This window comes from Zootoca vivipara, chromosome 12 (genome assembly GCF_963506605.1).
Source record: "Zootoca vivipara chromosome 12, rZooViv1.1, whole genome shotgun sequence".
Taxonomy (NCBI): domain Eukaryota; kingdom Metazoa; phylum Chordata; class Lepidosauria; order Squamata; family Lacertidae; genus Zootoca; species Zootoca vivipara.
In genome coordinates this window covers 42,510,858-42,529,660 of record NC_083287.1, presented here as the reverse complement: position 1 = coordinate 42,529,660, position 18,803 = coordinate 42,510,858, and the positions used below count along the sequence as shown (strand labels likewise).

The 18,803-nt window shown below is 41.6% G+C and overlaps 1 protein-coding gene across 1 annotated transcript in view; it reads right to left on the bottom strand.

The window, feature by feature from the left end:
- The window catches only part of CCNY (cyclin Y), a 105,815-nt gene that overhangs the window by 16,984 nt on the left and 70,028 nt on the right, over positions 1–18,803 (bottom strand). Inside the window, exons 3-5 of the mRNA XM_035130426.2 lie at positions 15,588–15,622; positions 5,785–5,885; positions 3,778–3,813 (exon numbers count right to left, since the gene is read on the bottom strand). Of these exons, the coding sequence (XP_034986317.1) occupies positions 3,778–3,813; positions 5,785–5,885; positions 15,588–15,622 (172 nt within the window). The remainder of the gene's footprint in view (positions 1–3,777; positions 3,814–5,784; positions 5,886–15,587; positions 15,623–18,803) is intronic.

Sequence of the window (18,803 nt, the reverse complement as noted above, 5' to 3'; positions counted from 1 at the left end):
TGTCATTACATGCAGGGGTGACCAATACTTTAGAGGGATTTAAAAAAGAATCAGGCAAATTCACAGAGGATCAGGCTATGAATCATGATGGCTAATGGCTATATTTACTGTGATGTACTCTGTACAAGCTTTAACTGTTCACAGACATCTGACAGACCACCTGAACGAAGCTGATGGTCCACCAGCGGCTCATGGACTACAGTTTGGGAAATCCTTTTCTACAGGTTGTGGAGGGAGAATCTGTGCTGAAATGCAGAGAAGAAGTGGAATTGTTCCAGTCTTAAGTCACTGACTGTTCCGCAATAGAACTGTTGCAAAAGGCCTCTCTTAGTGGATGGGATTTGTTATATCCATGTTTTTAGCTTTTATTTTGATTTAGCTTTATGTTAGTTTCAATTTTTTGTATTATATTGTAAGTCACTTTGAGATTCCATTTCAATAAAAAGTGACTGAGTAATAACAATAACAACAACAATAATAAATATACTATTTCCAGGATCAGAGGCAGTTTGTTATGGAAAACCTGTTGCTATGGAACAATGGGAGAGGGCTACTGTCTTCCTGCCCTGTTTGAGGGCTTCCCATGGGCAATAGCTAGCTGCCTGTAGGGTCAAAGAGGATGCTGGACTAGATAGGACCTTTCTCTGAGCCAGCTCAGAGCAAAGCACAATATCCCCAAGGTCCAGCAGAGGGCGCATGGAGAACGTGCTGTGTACTGACAATCACAATAAGATTCCCACAGCAATTTCCACTTGAAAAAAAATACTGTATTTACCAGTACGTTTTCGAGCACAATTCAAAGTCTTTGTGCTGACCTTTAAAGCCCCAAACAGCCTTGGTCCTGTATACCCGAAGGAGCGTCTCCACCACCCTGAGGGCCTTCTGACAGTTTCCTCACTGTGAGATGTGAGGTTACAGGTTACAGGGAACCAGGCAAGGGCCTTCTTGGTAGTGGCGCCCTCCCGTCAAGATGTCAAGGAAACTATCTGACTTTTATAAGACATCTGAAGGCAGCCCTCTTTAGGGAAGTTTTTAATGTTTGAAGTTGTATTCTGTTTTTAGTGTTCTGTTGGGAGCCGCCCAGAGTGGCTGGGGAAGCCGAGCCAGATGGGCGGGGTATAAATAATAAATTATTATAAATTATTATTACTGGTTAGGTTGTAAAAGAACAAAACCACCTGCAGCAGCAGCAGCTCTTATCTACCCTGAAGCTCATGCCCAGCTCATCTCCGGAGTTCTGAAAACTATTTTTAGAGCACATCTAAGTTTGTGATAATCAGTATAGGAAGAGGGGAAAATTAGAGCAAGGGGAGAGAGAAATGGCTAAGGGAGCATAATCCCCAAACCCGACTTTGATCCATCAACCCTAGTTAAGGGCCAGCTAATATTATGTCTGCAGAAACACCAAGAAATTAGAAGGGAATCTTTGGCAAGACTTCCAGTTTCTAGGAGATGGGATTTTAGTGAGTTTGCTGCCCTGCTACTTCAGGATGGTGAGATATATATATATATATATATATATATATATATATATATATATATATATATATATATTCTCCTTCCACCCTACACCTGCCCTGCAATCCTGCTCTCTGTCTAAGGAACTTGCTAAGCTGGTCTAAATTCTAAGGAAACTTAAAAGCCGCCATATGAATTATGCAAACTCAGCAGATAATGAACATTTGATGGAAGAAAGTTGAGACCTGGCCTTATTTTAAGAGCCCCATCCGATAGTGTTGTTACAGTGTTTGGAATCCCAGAGCCATATGGGCATGGCCAATTTACACATGTTTCATATTCGGTCATTGCTCTTCCAGGTGACCATCAAGAAGGGAAGGATTCATATCACAGTTGCAGAGCAAAAGCTTCCAATAGTGTTGTTTTTGTTTTTGAAATCTTAAAAACATAAGACGAGCTTGTTGGATCAGGACAATGGCCCATCTAGTACAGGACCTGCCTGGGTTTTGAGATCTTTGAGGGAAGCCCTTCTCTCAGTTCCACCGCCCTTACATGATGGGGACATGAGAGAGGGCCTTTTCGGTGGCTGCTCCCAGGCTTTGGAACTCCTTCCCTAGAGAAGCTAGACTAGCTCCCTCCTTGCTGTCATTCCACTGGCAGGTGAAGACCGTTTTATTCAGACAGGCTTTTGGGAACTCACTGCTTTTAATGAAAGGGCTGGTGCCATGCCATTCTTGCGATTTTTGGTATGGTTTTAATAGATGTTATAAATGCGTGTAAGTTTTAATCCTATTAATGTTTAATTTTTTAAAAAATGATTTTCTCTTATGTTTTTAGCAGTTCTTATTTGTGTATGGGCAATCTATCCAGAAGATAAAATTGCATTTCGATGAGTTAGTGATCTGACTCGGTTGCCCTCTTCCTGCCCTCTGTTCCATTTTCCTCTCCTTGTCTCTGAAGTTTTTTGATGGCACGAGAGCAGCCTTTAATGTCCTAATCTGTTGAAGGAAGTGATAGGGCTAGGTACCTTCTTTGATGCTGGACATTGTTTGGAGAAGGTGAGGCATTGGGAGAGGGTGGCTAATGAATAATCTGCACGTAGCCAGTCAGGCAAACCACACAGGTTAGCTATCTATAAATCTGATGGTTGTGGGCAGAGTTTTAGAGAGAAGCTCGTGCACAGACTGACGGCCGTGGGGACGTGCAACCTGAGCCTACGTGGGGAGTCACATCGCCGCTTCTTGAGGGCTTCCAAGTGGCAAATTGAGGTGCTTGCTTGGTATGTATATACTGCTTGCTGTTTAGAATAAAATCTTTAATCTTCTCACTCACTTGTGTTTTGTATTACTTCTGAATCTCGTTTTAAAAGAACCACCTTGCATTTGGCAAGACAATTTGTAAGCTGCCTAGAGTCCCATGGGGGGGGGGGGAGGCAGGGTATAAATAAAGATAATTCTGCTCTCACATTGCCTGACCAGATATCTGTGGGACAAGCTAGACATGAGTGGACTCTGCCCACCTGCAATTACCATCAAGTGGAATTCAGAGGCATAATGCCTCTGACAGTGGGGGTAGAGCATAGCCATTGGCAGCCACTGATTACCTTGCCTTCTGTAAATTTGCCTAATCCTCTTTATTATTTTTTAAGATTTCTTGCCTGCCCTTTACCACAAGGTGCCAGGGCGAACTACAGCCATTTCAAAATACAATATTTAAAACAGTTTAAAACAAATTACAGTCCCAACAATTTGATGGGCCCTAGAAATATATCTCTCTCAAGTGTCAAAGGCCAGGGGGGGGGGAGAGAGAGAGACATGCAGGTACAATCCCTGGTGTCTGCTGACAGGGCTAAGAAAGACCCCCGTCTGAAGCTCTGGAGAACTGTTGGTGCCGCTGAGGTAACATATGAAGTGGTCCTAAACCAAGTATTACAGTGGTGCCTCGCAAGACCAATTTAATTCGTTCCGTGAGTCAATTCGTTTTGCGAAAAATTCGTCTTGCGAATCGCGGTTTCCCATAGGAATGCATTGAAATTTCTTTTTTTGCCCATAGGAACACATTAATTAAATTTCAATGCATTCCTATGGGAAACCGCGATTCACAAGACGAATTTTTCGCAAAACAAATGCGTCTTGCGAGTCACCATCAGATCACAAGACGCATTCGTCTTGCGAAAAATTCGTCTTGCAGGGCATTCGTCTTGCGAGGTACCACTGTGTTGCTTGCACATGATAACTATAGGCAATTAAACAGAAGGTGAGAGGAAACTAATGAATGGGGGGGCGGGGGGAATAATTGGGTCTCCCAACATAAACGTACCTGTTTCTGATGTGGTAATATATTGCAAGAGCTACACTGTAAAAGAAAACATAGAGTGAAAATACGGAGTTAGTGTTCTGGGCTACAAATTTAATGTTCTCTACAAAGTCACATTACTAAGCTTTGACAACCATTTCTAACCTTCTGAGAAGGCTCAGACAACCTGAAGGAACCATTTCTTGCCAAGGGAGAGAGCAGGGATCAATAAACAAAGTGGTGGGTGTTAACCTGTAGCACGTAGGGCTAACTCCTATCAATCTGCACAGCACTAAATAAAGTGCTTCTTCAGATCTTTGAGAGAAGCGCATTTTAAAAGAAATTGATTCAAAAGAGGAGAGGGAATTGAAACCGCCAAAGGTGGCAGAGGTCTTCCGTGTGCCGAGAGCAGCAGCATCAGGCCGGGGGGGGGGGTTCAACCTGCCTCGCAAGTAGTTCAAGTGGAAGCTTGGGAATGCAATGCTTTTAGGGGCATCAATGAAACAAGCATACCAGCAAATCTAGTGCAATTGGAGTGGTGCATCCCAATATCCTTTGCAGCACCACAAGCAAAGTGTAGATACTTCAACTTGAGAAATATTTTGGATAGACCCTGGAGTTGTAATGGGGAGGAACAAAAGTGGAGTGGGAAAAGGGGAGGAATTGCAGAAACTGATAGGGATCCAGCACATAAATTTACAGAGAGGGCAGATGCAATTGCAGCAAGGACGACAATGTCTGAACTGAGTGAAGGGATGGAGACAGAGAACAGAAAGACAGGCCAGCAATAGGGGTATACTTGGTATAAGGATATCTGTTTGGGGGAAAGAGTTTTATGAATTGACTAAGGAAAAGAAATAATAGCAGGTCTAACTGTTCAGAGGAGATTAACAGAAAACCTAAAAGGAAGCAGAAAAATAGAGAAGAGATTTTATAGTATCTACTTCTTGAACAACAATCTACTTCTATTATCAACAATTTACTGTTTGCTAGCCTTATCTGGGCTTACAACTTCCCATTGTGTCCCTTATAGACAGAGGCAGAGAGACAGAGACAGAGAAAGGGAGCTAGATTTTCTCCTCAAAAGGACTTTTACAAGAAAACCACTATTTTCCCAACGCATCATGAGTTAACACAGACAGCGTGGTCCAATTATACTATGATTTCCCTTTTATGGGGTTTCAAAGGCTTTTGGGAGCAAATTGTGGAGGGGAAGGAAAGGAAGGACACAAGGGGATTATTTGTGCCTCTTCTAGAAGTTTGCACTATTTTTTTACAAACAAATATGCTAACATTTCGGTGCCATGGTAATTGCAAAGCTCAACCACAACTTTTGAATATAAACATCAATGATGTTAATGGGTCAAAGGTTTATGGTGTGTTTGCATCCACATGTACATATTGAAAGTCTGAGCAGATGACTAAAAACCTGACTGCAGTAGCAAAATCAAAGGTTTCCTTGTGGAAAAACAAATGTTTGTGTTCATTGATGGCACAGTTCTTTCACTATAGCGGTTTCACAAGCGTACAATTTGTGTACAGCATACTTGAGCTGTACACTCATAGTTATTCACATAGAAAGTTCAGTGTGTATTCAATCTTGTGTTGCTGCATACACAATAGCTGAACTGTACAAAAACACTCTTTCACACAAACACCTGTGTACATGTGCTGAGATAGCTTGTACCTGTGTTCAGTTTAATGTGTAAAAACAAAACAAAACCTTAGAAGACTTCTGAAGCCAAATGTTGAAGCATTCAGACCAGATCTGAACAAGCAAGCATGTGGTTTATTACTGGAGCATTTAATTCAAAGCAAACCCAGCTGTTTTGGACTGCAACTCCCATCAGTTCCAGCCTGCATGGCCAAATGGGCAAGGATGATGGGAGATGTACTCCAAAAACATTTGGAGAGCACCCACCAGGTTGGGGAAGGCTAGATTAGGTCCTCCCTCCTCTTTTGGAGTGCCTTTGTTATAGAAGCAATTATGCAGAAATAAGTAAAACAAAAACAAAACGCCACCATACCCACCTTTTAATTGTATACTTGAGGTTGGGCTGAGTGACTGTGCTGTCATCCAGGAAAATAGTGGAACAGGAACTGTATTTCCTTCTCAGTTGACCAGGAGGATGCTAGAAGGCAAACATACAAGAATAGTGGCAGTGACGTTGTACCAAAGGCATTCCTTAGACAGCACAACATTGAGTAAACAGTTCCTCTCTGTCTCTTGCACACACACACGTAGGCACACTCAAGTCAACAGGGGTCTGGGAATTCTTTTTTTCAGGGCTTGGGTACCTCCTCATGAATCACACAGAAATGACACTTTGCTAGTGGCTCAATAAAGTGAATGGGGATAATTTGATTCTCTCTCTCTCTCTCTCTCTCTCTCTCACACACACACACACACACTCTGTTTGCATGGGTTCGTAAGTAGAAAGCAACCAGCACACTTTCATTTCAAAATACAATGACTAAAGGACTGAGGAAATTGGTTTACTTATTATTTATTTCTTTAAAGGCATCTCTAAGTATTTTTAATTTTCTAAGCGGTGTACAACAACAACAACAGCAACAGCAACAACAACAACAAAGCAACAAACAATATTATTAAAACAAAAACAGTAGTATAAAAGCATATAAACACAAATAAAAGGAGGAATGCAGGGAATTCATGATAATTATTTTTAAGGGTCTGGTTTTACGGGTCAGGAAAAGCCTGAGCAAAAAGAGAGGTCTTTACAAGATGACTGAAGCAACTGATAGTTGACATTTCATGTATATGTGAGATAAAAAGCCATTCTATATTGCAGGGGAAACAGCAGACTGTACCTGCTTTTTGTTCACCGCCCAATGATATTCTGCAGGCTGCAGTATCAGGAGTAGAACTTTCAAAATGATCTAAATGGTCTATACAGGATCAGATCATCTTTCAAGTAACTTGGTCCAGAGTTGTTCAGGGATTTATATGTTAACAACAAAACTGTGAACCTGACCCAGTAGCTGATCAGCAGTAGCTGATCACGCAGATGCTCCACACAGCAAACCCAGCTGCTGCCCCTCTCCTGAAGAAGGTCCTCCATCAGAGCAATCAAGACCAATTTTATCCCCAAACCAGGCCTGAACCCATGCTGAAGTGAATCGACACAATCAGTTTCCTTCAAGAGTTTCTGCAGCTGGACTGCTACTACCTGCCAAAGCAGCTTATCCAGAAAAGGAGCATTTGTTACTGTGGCAACACACACACACACACACACACAAATACACAAACACACAGCACTCCTGGACCCACCTATCCAACTCAGCTAGCTTAAATAAAGTCATGATGCACAGGGGTCAAGAGAGCATGTTGTACAAGAGCATTTGGTCTACCATTTAACTGATCCCACAAGACCAGGGACGCGGGTGGCGCTATGGGTTAAACCACAGAGCCTAGGGCTTGCCGATCAGAAGGTTGGCGGTTTGAAAGAAGGAAATGACTTAGGTGCCTCGCAACTTCTGTCCCATCACCTGCTACTTTACATATCTAAGCCTCTGAAAACCTATTAGAACCAACAGACTGACCCTTAAGAGAAGAAAACGCAGATTAAACTGGCAAACAGCTGAATTCAAATCTCATCAAAAGCTCTACATTTTTTTAATAAAAAAATCCAACACATTTATACAGAACAGGTGAAGCTGAATCATATCGTGTTGGACTACCAGTCCACCTCAAGCCCAATATTGTCCATACTGCCTGGTAGCAGCTCTCTTAAGGCTACTGCTGCAGATAATTGAACAAGGGACACTGGGATTTGAACCTGGGAACCTTGCAAATGCAAACCATGCACTCTGTTGCTGAGGTATAGCTACTCCACACATTTGGATCATCATTAGTAAAAAGCAGCATTTTTATATTGAGTTACCATCTTGCATAGCCAATGCTACAAATTTAACGGATCAATGAGGAACCCTATACTGGGAAAGGTGTTCCACTTCAATCTACCTTGGTCATGGATAGTGGTGGGAGAAAGGTTTCACTTGCTTCTGGGTCCCAACCCTCCCTGGAATTTTGTGCCCTCCCTATACAGTTTGAGGCCCACTGGTTTTAAGATAAACAGCACTGGGGCCTGCAGAAACTATTTCAATTGAGCAGGAACTCTATGGCACTGCTATCTTCAACGCTACCACAATAGTATTTATTTCTGACACTTTTTTATGATGCCAACAAACATCAGCATCTCTCAGTTGTCCTTTCCACATTTCCCTTTTATAAAGCACACTGTCTGTATTAGGAAGAATGAGAGAAAGCACTGCTCTGGAATTACAGTACAGGGGAGCCAACTTGCACTGCTCAAAGATGCACCATGCACTTATGGAGGAAAAACATAAAATACAAAAGCACAAACCAACAACTCTAAAAAAAAGTTTGTCATAAAATGTGGACACAAAGTCCACTGCTACTTTATCCAAAACTACTAAGGGGCTTTACAGATAATTGCTTTCCTAGATCTCCTGGGCTTCTACTCTCCTCTTCCACTATCTCCTTCTTTATTTCTATCTTCCCATAGAAGTAAGAAGTGTAGAGTTGGAAGGGATCCTGAGGGTCATCTAGTCCAACCCCACATCAATACTACAATCTTTAACCAGGAAACTGGTGAAGATTTCTTGGAGTGCTGTTCATTATGAACTAAGGGAACTCCAAAGGCTTAGAGACTTTGATAAACTGTTAACAATCTGATAAGCTTACAGGCTTAAAGACTCTGGTAAGCTGAAGAAAAGATGTTGGCTACTTAAATACAATCACCGTCACAATCTCCCCTGTGCTCCTTCACGATACCTTTTTGTACAAATAAATAAAAACTAAAATGAAGCCAGGACTACTAGCACAAGAGGAAGTGGCAGCCCTGGCTCTGGTTCAGCTCATGTCTGCTGGATGGGTTCCTATTGCAAATGATTGCAGTCTAAAAACATGTGTAATGAACCTGCAATAATGTCTCAGGCCAAATGTCATTAGGTGGCCAAATGTCATTAGGTGGCACCCTTGTGGGCCAACTCAGGCCAAATGTCATTAGGTGGCACCCTTGTGGGCAAATATAATGACAGTTGACTGGTACGAGTTGGTAGAGTGCCACTACCACATACCCCTCCTCCTCCTCCTCCTTTGCAGCTGTGGCTAGTCCTACCCTTACTGTGCCTCCAGAGGAAATATAGAGGAGAGGCTCTGCGCCTTTATGCAGAGGGCCCACAGCATGAAAAGAAGTTCACCAGAGGATTCCCATGTCGAGGCCTCCCCCTCCCCCGCAAACCCCCCCTCCGGTGCAGCTGGCCCTGATCTGACTGCAAGAAAATACTGGTAGAAGTTGTTTCTACATTATTTCAGAAGGAAAGAGAAGCCCCACTGGATCTGACCCAAGGTCCATCCAATCTGGACCTCATGTCTCAGAAGTCTGGCAATTGCCTTCTTACAATCTCGTTATCAGCAGGAGAATGTGACAAATGGACTGCTGGGCATTGTGTCCCAGGTTTGAAAAGGATTTAGTACAGATCCCAGGGCATGGGAGAGTCCATGGCTGTGGGTAGTGTTATAGCAATTCTAAGGTCTCAAATATAGAATAAATGTTGGTACGATGCTCTGCATTGAGGGATGTCTGACCAGCATTCTTTTTTTTTTTTAATGTTTAATCTTTATTAAGTTTAAAATCAATATAAAACAAAACAGTTCTCTAAAATAAAAGCAAAATCAATACATACATATATAATCATACAAATTCAAACAAAGCTTATTCCATCTTCTCAAATATATCGTCAACTTGTCTTATATATCTTCCATTCTGTCTTCACATCTTCTTTTGTAATTCGACTTCCCCTTCTCTTCTATCCTGACTATGACATTGTTTATCCTCCTACTGCTTACATTAACTTTCCTCCTTGGAATACTACAAAATATTGGTTTCTAACCCAAGTTCTTTTAAGTATACTCCAAATTTTCCCCAATTGTCAATAAATTTTTTATTGGAACCGCCCCTAATTGAATTCGTCAATCTCGCTAAATCAATATAACCGATTAATTTCTCTTGCCAATCTCTAATAGTGGGTACTTCCTTACTTTTCCATAATTTTGCAATTAAAATTCTCGCCGCCGCTACCGAGTATAAAAATATCTTTTCATCTTTTTTTTTTCACTTCCTCTTCAACCATTCCTAATAGGAAAGATTCTGGAGTCTTCTTTATGTTGTATTTGAATATTTTCTTTAACTCTTCTAACACTCCATTCCAGAAAGGTTTAATTTTTGGGCACTGCCACCAGATATGTAGGAACGTACCTACTTCTCTTTCACACCTCCAGCAATGATTATCTTTAACTTTATACATTTTATGGATTTTGACCGGCGTCAGATACCACTTATAGAACATTTTTATTAAATTTTCTCTAATTGTTTCTGACGCCGTGAATTTCCATGTTACACTCCAGAGTTTTTCCCACTTATCCATTTCTATTGCTTTCCCTAGATCCATTGCCCACTTCGTCATTGTCTCCTTCACGACTTCATCCTTCACTTCCCATTCTAGAATGGTGTTATATACTTTGGATATAATTTTCCGTTCACTATGTAGTAGACTTTTTTCAAGTAGGGATGGTTCGGACATAAACCCTCCTTTTTTCATATCCTCTTGAAACCTACTATTTAATTGATAATATTGGAGCCACCCTGCCAATTGCTGCTTAACATCTTCATATTTTTTAATTTTAAATACCCCTTCTTTTTCCTCTATTAAGTCCTTATACTTTATCCATTTTCCATCATTATTTACTTTTTTCACTGTTATTATTTCGATAGGTGACAACCATTTTGGTGTCTTCGGTTCCATCAGAGGTTTATGTCTTTCCCATACCTTCAATAGAGATTTTTTAATAACATGCGTGTTAAACCCTTTATGTATTTTTACCTTTTCATCCTGCAAGTAGGCATGCCAACCCCATCTATTTTGAAATCCCTCTAGATCTAGTAGCTCGTGATTTTCCAAGGTAATCCATTCCTTTATCCAAAGAAGGCTTGCGGCATCATGATAGATTTTTAGGTTAGGAAGCCCCAGTCCTCCTCTCTCTTTTATGTCGGTTAATAATTTAAATTTTACTCTGGCTGGTTTATTGTTCCATATAAATTTGGATAGCATTCTGATTGTCTTATCAAACGCTAATGTTTTGTGTAAACTGTGTCTGGAACTATGTGAAACTTGCTAAACCCTCAGGAATATCACACCTTGGCCTGCCTGAGCCACAGAAACCCCACTTTATGTGTGATGTCATTTCTGACTGCTTGTAGAGGGAATGTCCTTCTTCTCCACGCCAAAATGCAAACCCTTAAGAGAGATGTTTCTTCTTGGTTCTAGGTCTCTCTTGCCTCCTTGCTAGGAGGGGAGGGAACTCTGTTGCAACAGAAAAATAAAGATCTGCATTGCTTTCACTGCATCCTGCCTCCATTCATTCATCTCTGACCGATCATGGACTTAGGGGATTCAGTCCCTTGGGGGGTTGGGCAGCAAAAGCCAACCACCCCTATTTTTCTATATCAGCTGAAATGCAGTTCCTGTGCTGCCAAGGTAGGGGTGAAGCTGGAACTTGTGTCAGCAGTCAAGCAAACTTACAAGCCAGGAAGGAAACTTCCCCTTTCCTATCAGCAATGACAGAGCCATCTAAAGCCACAAAAGGAATTGTGGGTCTCAAATCAGCAGCCTTACCAGCCAGACTCAAGCACCTTCCCTTCTGGGGGCGGCAAGGCAGCATGCCTGCTAAAGGATTTGAGGGCGGAACTGGGACCCAGGGTCACTGCTAAGCAGTATCAGATGCCCCACCAGATGATCTAGTGGACCAGTGCAGCTTTTCCTGGTCCCAAGAAGTGTCAGCCTTGAGGACCGATTGCTCTTCAGTTTCATCAACTTATCCCCGGGTAGAAACATCCTGCCAACCTAAGTTCCCACTTTCCAGCCTTCCAAATACTCTGCCTCTGGAACCTGCCTCGAACTACACTGATTGCTTCCGGCCTACCCTGGCCCAGTAAGTATTATCTGAACAGGGCCTCAAGATCACAAGCTGTGGTTGCGAAAAGCATTGTAAGGCAGCAGGTAGAGAACATGGAACCAGTGGTTTGTGTGTTGAGGATCAAGTTGCATTTGCCAGAAACTGACAAAAAAGGCACAGCTTGGAAAACAAGAGTCACCTTCCCCAACACCTGCTCTCAAGTGGCCTTTAAATTACAAAAGAAAATCACAAAGGAAATGACCAGGAACCAAAGTTCTGACATTATTGCTAGGGGCACTTTATTGTTTTGTCTTTGCCACAACGCATTTGGAACTCTGGAGATATATTGCTGCTGCTATTTGGCACACAGGTTCACCACTGTGCATCATTTTTGAACTTTCAAAGCTCTGCTGTAGCAGCTATTCTACTTTATTTTATTTTTTTGTGGGGGAAATGTCTGAACAGCTCCAATCTTCAACAGAATGCCACTTATCAAAATCAAAACAGTGTGCAGCCTGAGAGTCACCGATAAAAAGATTTTAAAAATGGACAGGCTCAGAAGCACTTGTAGTTCACTTTGCTGTTTTATCAATTCCTTTATGGCTCACAATTTTTATTCTAATGTTAATAGAGTTGTGTGCAGGGGTGGGAGGGAGAAGCCTTGCTATCAACTCTACCCAAAGTACTGAAAGCCGAATAACAACAGATGACACAGTATAAAAAAACCAGGTGGGTTGAAAAAAGGGGTATGGAAAGGTTTGGAGAGACAAAACAAGCAGAGTACTTCAGACTTGAAGCATCATATAAAAAGCACCCCAGGTCAGGGAGTCATTTTCAAGTATGATATGCTTTATTCAGTGAGGCAACAATCCAAAATGGGCTCTGGTCCATACAAATATTGGCCTTCCCCCCACTATGGTTTGGAATTATGTCCAAACCCAGCAGCCTTTGCTTAACCATGTATTACTTGGCCATCCAACCCGGATGCTTGCCAAGCTGCAAAGGCACAAGGTAAGAGCAGCTGGAAAATAAAACCGTGAGTAGACTAGAAGTAGATGGGGGGCAGATGGAAAAAAACAAACTTTGGAAGAACAAGCCATTGTTTGCTCTGCTTGCAAATGAGCGAACAAACAATGGCTTGTTCTTCCAAGTTTGTTTGTTTTTTCCATCTGTCCCCCATCCACTTCTAGTCAAGATATTTTGCCAGTTGGTGCAAAGGATAAGATGGTGCCCTTCCTCATTCCATCTAAAGATGCTGATTGGACTGGCAGCTGAATCTTCTTTCAACACTGGTGGCAGAATAGCATCCTTCATAGCACCTAAAGGTAGTAAGCCAGTTTGGGAGGAGCCAGGACAGGCAATTTAGCATACACTGCTGTTTCATCCCATAGAGGGGAATGGCTGCGGGTTTAGGGGGAACAGCCAGAGGATTACTGTCATTGCCCCCAGAACCTGCCAACTAAGGTGGTTACTTTGCCTGATGGCAAGGCCAACCCTATCTGTGACAACTTGCAGTTTGCTGACCAAGCCATGGTTAAACAAACCATGGCTTCTTCACATTATGTGAAGGTACAGCTATTAATTTATATAGTTATCAGAAAATAGTCCATGTCAACCCTAGACAATGCAATGTCAAACTCATTTTAGTAGAGGGCTAATATCCACCTCAAATTTTTAAAGTGAGAAGCCACTGACATATACTGTTTGCTAAAAAGATCTTGTAGCATCTTGGCTCCAGCTAGAAATCCTTAGTTACACTAGCTCAGGAGCATGGGGAAGCCAAATTTTTCTTCAGAATTACTGTCATAAATGACTCAGCTACCTTGATTATATTTAAGTTGCTTCCTTCCTTCAGCAGGTCTGATATTATTTATTTATTTATTCATCCTTTAATGAGCACCACTGCAGGAAGGAAGGAAGGAAGGAAGGAAGGAAGGAAGGAAGGAAGGAAGGAAGGAAGGAAGGAAGGAAGGAAGGAAGGAAGGAAGGAAGGAAGGAAGGATGAGCCTTTATGAATTTTGGCTGAAGTGATATGGAAGTTCAGCAAACAACAACATCAGGGGGTGATTTTCAACAAGAAGGCAGCACTAGGAGCAAATGGGTAACCTCTCTGCAGGCTACAACTCCTAAGCACACACGCACGCACACACACACAGACACAGACACACAAAGAGAGAGAGAGAGAGAGAGAGAGAGAGAGAGAGAGAGAGAGAGAGAGAGAGAGAGAGAGAGAGAAGAAAAAATGAAACTGCAAACATATTAAACAAAATTACTTATATCAACATGGAGGTAAGGAAAAGAAAACAGGAGAAGCTGCTCTCAGGTTTTAAAAGTATTTTATTTCATATTTCTTCCTGGTTCTGCAAAACAGTATATATGAGGAAAGCATATGGACTGTTGTCAAAAGATGAATTTCCGCTTGCTGGAGTTTCACCTACATTTATATATTTTGTAAAAGGCCAGATAATATGTTTAATATTATGCAAGTTTCTAGGAGCTGGGTGGGAGGCACTGGGGAAGGGAGGGAGGAAGAGAAAGAAAGAAAAATGCAACACTTACATTCCTATTAAACCTTGATAACAAAGGAGTCTCACCTAATCCTAGGACCACCAGTGAGTTTAATGAGTTTAGTACATAGGTACACACCCTCCAGTAAAAATACAAGCACTTCAGTTCCTATTATTATTATTATTATTATTATTATTATTATTAATTATGTTATTATATCCCAACCATCTTCCCAAAAGGAAGCACAGGGCAGTTAACCTCATAAAACAATTCATTAATCTTAAGACACCTGAAACATCAATCAGATCCTTGTCTGTAGAAATAGCAGCAGCAGAAAATACTCCCCTACCACCAATCGTACCCAAAGGCATGGATAAAAGGTGAGCTTTCAAATTGTGCCTGAATGTAGCCAGAATGGGGAACAACCAGATTTCTCATGGGAGGGAGTTCCACAGGTGGAGTACTGCCACCAAGAATGCTCTGCCTTGTGTGGCTGTCCTCTTGCCACCTTCACTAATGGAACCATGATCAGAGGACTTCCCATGGATCACAAAGTCAGGTTGGAAGATACTGAGAAAGGTGCTCCTTCAAATCCTTGGGCCCCAAGTCATCCAGGGCTTTGTACACTAGTATGAACACCTTGAATCAGGTCAAGTAGATACACTGGCAGCCAGTATTGTGTTTTGAGAATTAGGATGGAGATCATTCCCTCTCGCTGACCCCACATTCAGCCAGGCAGCAGCATTCAGCAGAGTCACAGCTTCTGGAACTTTTTCAAGGGTAGTCCCACTGACAGCACATTGCAACAGTCTATATAACAGGTTATTGGAGCACAGATAAACCGGTCATGATAGATGACACATGCATAATCAAATTACTGCTTTGCTTGACTACACAGCAAGTTGGCAGCAGATCAGGTCTCAAGTTGAATGCATTTTGCTGAGAAAAAAAATTATATATATATGTATACTATTCACAACTGAGCCCAAAATTCCTCTGTAAAACCATTCAGCTCATTTGGCTTCATCACCCTACTTTTCTGTTCTAATATGTGGCAAAAAGAAGAGATAAGAAAAGGGCATCTCCAGTCTAAAACTGCACCCCCAGTCTAAAACGTAATTTTTGCACACTTCCTTGCCATAGGCTTCTGCAACAGATTCCCATAATACAGGAGGTCTCTTTCTACAGACTCTAAATAACTTTTGGCACTCCACTGGTTGTACATTTAGACAGCTGATTTGCTTGAAAACCAGACTTTTAGATTTAATAGTGTAAACTCAAAACATGCTAATCAGCCAGAAAAAGTTGCTGTTTTTTCACTTACGTGGTTTATAAAGAGACTCTTCCGCTTTTCTCTCACTGTGAAAACACAAAACACATTGTAGGCATGTTATATGAATTTGTTTGATTTTAGTTAACTCTCCCAACCACAGAATCTATCATTGGAAAATGAAAAAACTAAATTCAATGCTAACAAAAAAGGAGTTAGTGAATAATCAAATGCTTGGCATGTGTAAATTAAAACAAGGTATATTAAATTTCTGCTTTCTAAATTAAATGGTGCTAATGCTATGTTGTACATTGCTTTGAGATGTTTAAACATTAGATGGTTTATAAACGCTCATAAACAAAAAAAATCATGCATAGCCCATTTAGTTTGATTGGAACTTTGTTATGAAGGCTAAGTACTTGAATGGCACCTGCCAATTAAATGTGTTTTTAACAATGTGAAAATGTTAATAGACATTGAGATTTACCCATTAATAAACATCCTTGCGGATCAGTTTCAAATATTTCAATATGCTAAAAAGACAAACCAAAAGTTTTTGATACCAAATTAGACACAAGCTGCCTCCAGAACCTCAAACAACTTCATTCTGGACTACTTCACTCCACCATCCCCTTTTCTTCCATCTGTATCCTTGCTGCTCTACATCCAAGAAGTGCACTGATGCCAATCCAATGAATGGCTGATGCAGGACATATAACCAACATTCTAGAGTCCCCGCAGAGTTCCACCCCTGCTCCCCACAAGAATTCTTGAACATATCTCTTATCTCATGCTGACCACATGGTGACCTTAGAAAAAAATGCAATAATTATCTGTTTTATTTAGGAGACAGGGACGCCTAGCTGAAAAGATGGTGCAGGATGAAAAAAACCAGGAATTAACAGTGCAACACTCAGTATATTCAATTCAGAAGTAAGCCAGAATTCAAAGGGTGTAAGGCTGCAAGCCTCAATGAAACTGAATACAATCGAGTCAAGGTTGAAAAGTTCAGCTGACAAGCTCCTGCAACGACCAACAAAAATTGCATTCTATGGTTTCTTAATTTGCTTTATTTTTAAAGCCAAGTGCCCGATTCTAATTTCTGAAAGTGTAGTTTAACTGTTAAGCTTTTTAGTGCCGTAGGGTGAAATTAAGCAGCATTAAAATTAAGGGAGAAAAGGCACTTTTTCCATATTATTGTGCTTTCCTGGAGTCTTTTGTGCAGTGTGTAAGAGACAATTTTTAGTGGGAGACTTCAAAAGGACAAAAGGCAATATCCCTGAGTTAATAATTACACATCAATTACAACCTCTCGCATTTTGATAGCTTTTAAATAATTTAGTACAGAAATAAAAGCCATGTTTCTTCTAGTTAGGGGAATTGTCTGGTACTGATCTAAGCAAAGGACTACATGAGTTCAAAGAAAAGCTGACTCGGTTTCTCCTCAACTCTTGAAATGAAAAGCGGAATTTTCTTTGGTCTTTTCAAGCTGACAAGTGCATACTGGCAACAAACAAGCTCACCATCTCACTCAACTGAGGCAAGCAAGCAGGGAGGGGGCTAAATCTAAAACGGTGCATCTACAGAATGTAGGCTACTCTAAGGCGAAGAACAACATTGCTCTAGGGCAGGGGTTGGGAAGCTCAGGCCTGGGAACAAAATGCAGGCTTCTCTATGTGGCCCCCAGGACTGTACACAGGCCACACCTCCTGAACTGGTGACAGCCTTAACTGGCCTTGCTCCACCCTGCTTGAATGGTTTTGTTTTGTTTTTAAGGGCACTTAAGGACTCCATGGTGCCCCCTTCCACAGTGAGTCCACCTCCTCACCATAATTATCACTATCTCCTGCAGTGGCTCTTCTTCATCATCACTGATATGGGCCACTCTAGGCATGCCATTTTGTGGTAGAGGAGGACTGCTTTGTTCTACCACTAAGTGGCATAGCTGAAGTGGCCTGCATGTCAAGGAAACAGTCGTTCTAGCCACACCACTCTGTGGTAGACCCACTTTTGTAGGCTGCACCAAAATGCCTCCAGGAGGTGAGAAGCAGTGGCAGCGGCAGAGGAGGTAGGCAAGGAGGAAGGGGTGAAAGAGGGGTGCATGTACCGTCACCTACTTCTTCTTTTTTTCAAATAAAGCACTGACGATGACGAGGAGCAGGTCAAGGGGGTTACTGCCTGTGAGTCCCATGCTGGGTTATGGGACCTGGGCTGTTGCCCTGTTATCACCCCATTCCTGTTCAGGGTTCCATTTCGCTTTTTTCCTTTTCCACTACAACTTTAAAACTTATTCCTGGACCTGCATCATGCTCTTCTTCTGACTCTGCTTATCCTTCGGCTTTAAATGAGAGCGCCACACACATCTCAAACTTGTTTTGTGCGCAACTAGCAAATTCAAATGCAACCTGAATTTGTTCCTAACACCAGAGCCTCCTTGGCAACTGCTCTTCTCTGGCTTCCACAATGCCACCGGTTTTATTTTGGGAATGGAATTTCACATATTTTTTTCAGGCATGGCCTAAATTTAGAAATTCTGAACAGTGTTTCGGGAGCGAGAGGCTGCACGTCAATAAAAGATGTTCCAGTTTATTATACAAAGATGTGGGCTGCAATCCAGAGGATCAGAAATGGGCACATATATAGCCACTGTCTCCTCAGAGCAACAGCACAGAACCCAAATGCCTCTGGCAAATGTCAGAAAGCACAATCTAGCAATATATATTTATTTTATTCATTTGTGTTCCACCTTTTTAAATAAATAAAAAAATCCACAATTAAAAGCACAACAGCTAAGAAATCTAAACACAGCACAACATGATTATAAAAGTGTCCAAAGTTACAAAACAATGTCAACATAGCAGCAGGAAGCATCATGCAACAACAAAACAACATAATTAGTAAAATTCCAGCGGCAACAATAAAAATCATAACCACTGTTTATTCAAACCCCAGGCTAATCTGTTTTGACCCAGTGCCTATAATCTGAGTGGGCTGCAGGAAAAGTTGCTTCTTTTTTGTTTTGCCTTAGGCCATCTTCCAACAGGTTTCAGGTGCTTGGTATATTTTAGCACTCCCAACTCCTGCATTACTGGCACTTGGCCAGCCTACATTGGCTTGCAGAGGTCCACAAAGAAGACCAGAACCAGCATGCAACTAGACGTCTAGCTGGCTTTTCACAGCAATTACAGAGCGTTGCAAAGCACAGGCTGCCTCCCTGCCCAAAGGAAAGCTCTTCTAAGTGAAAGTTGTTCTTAAAGCTACAACAAAATT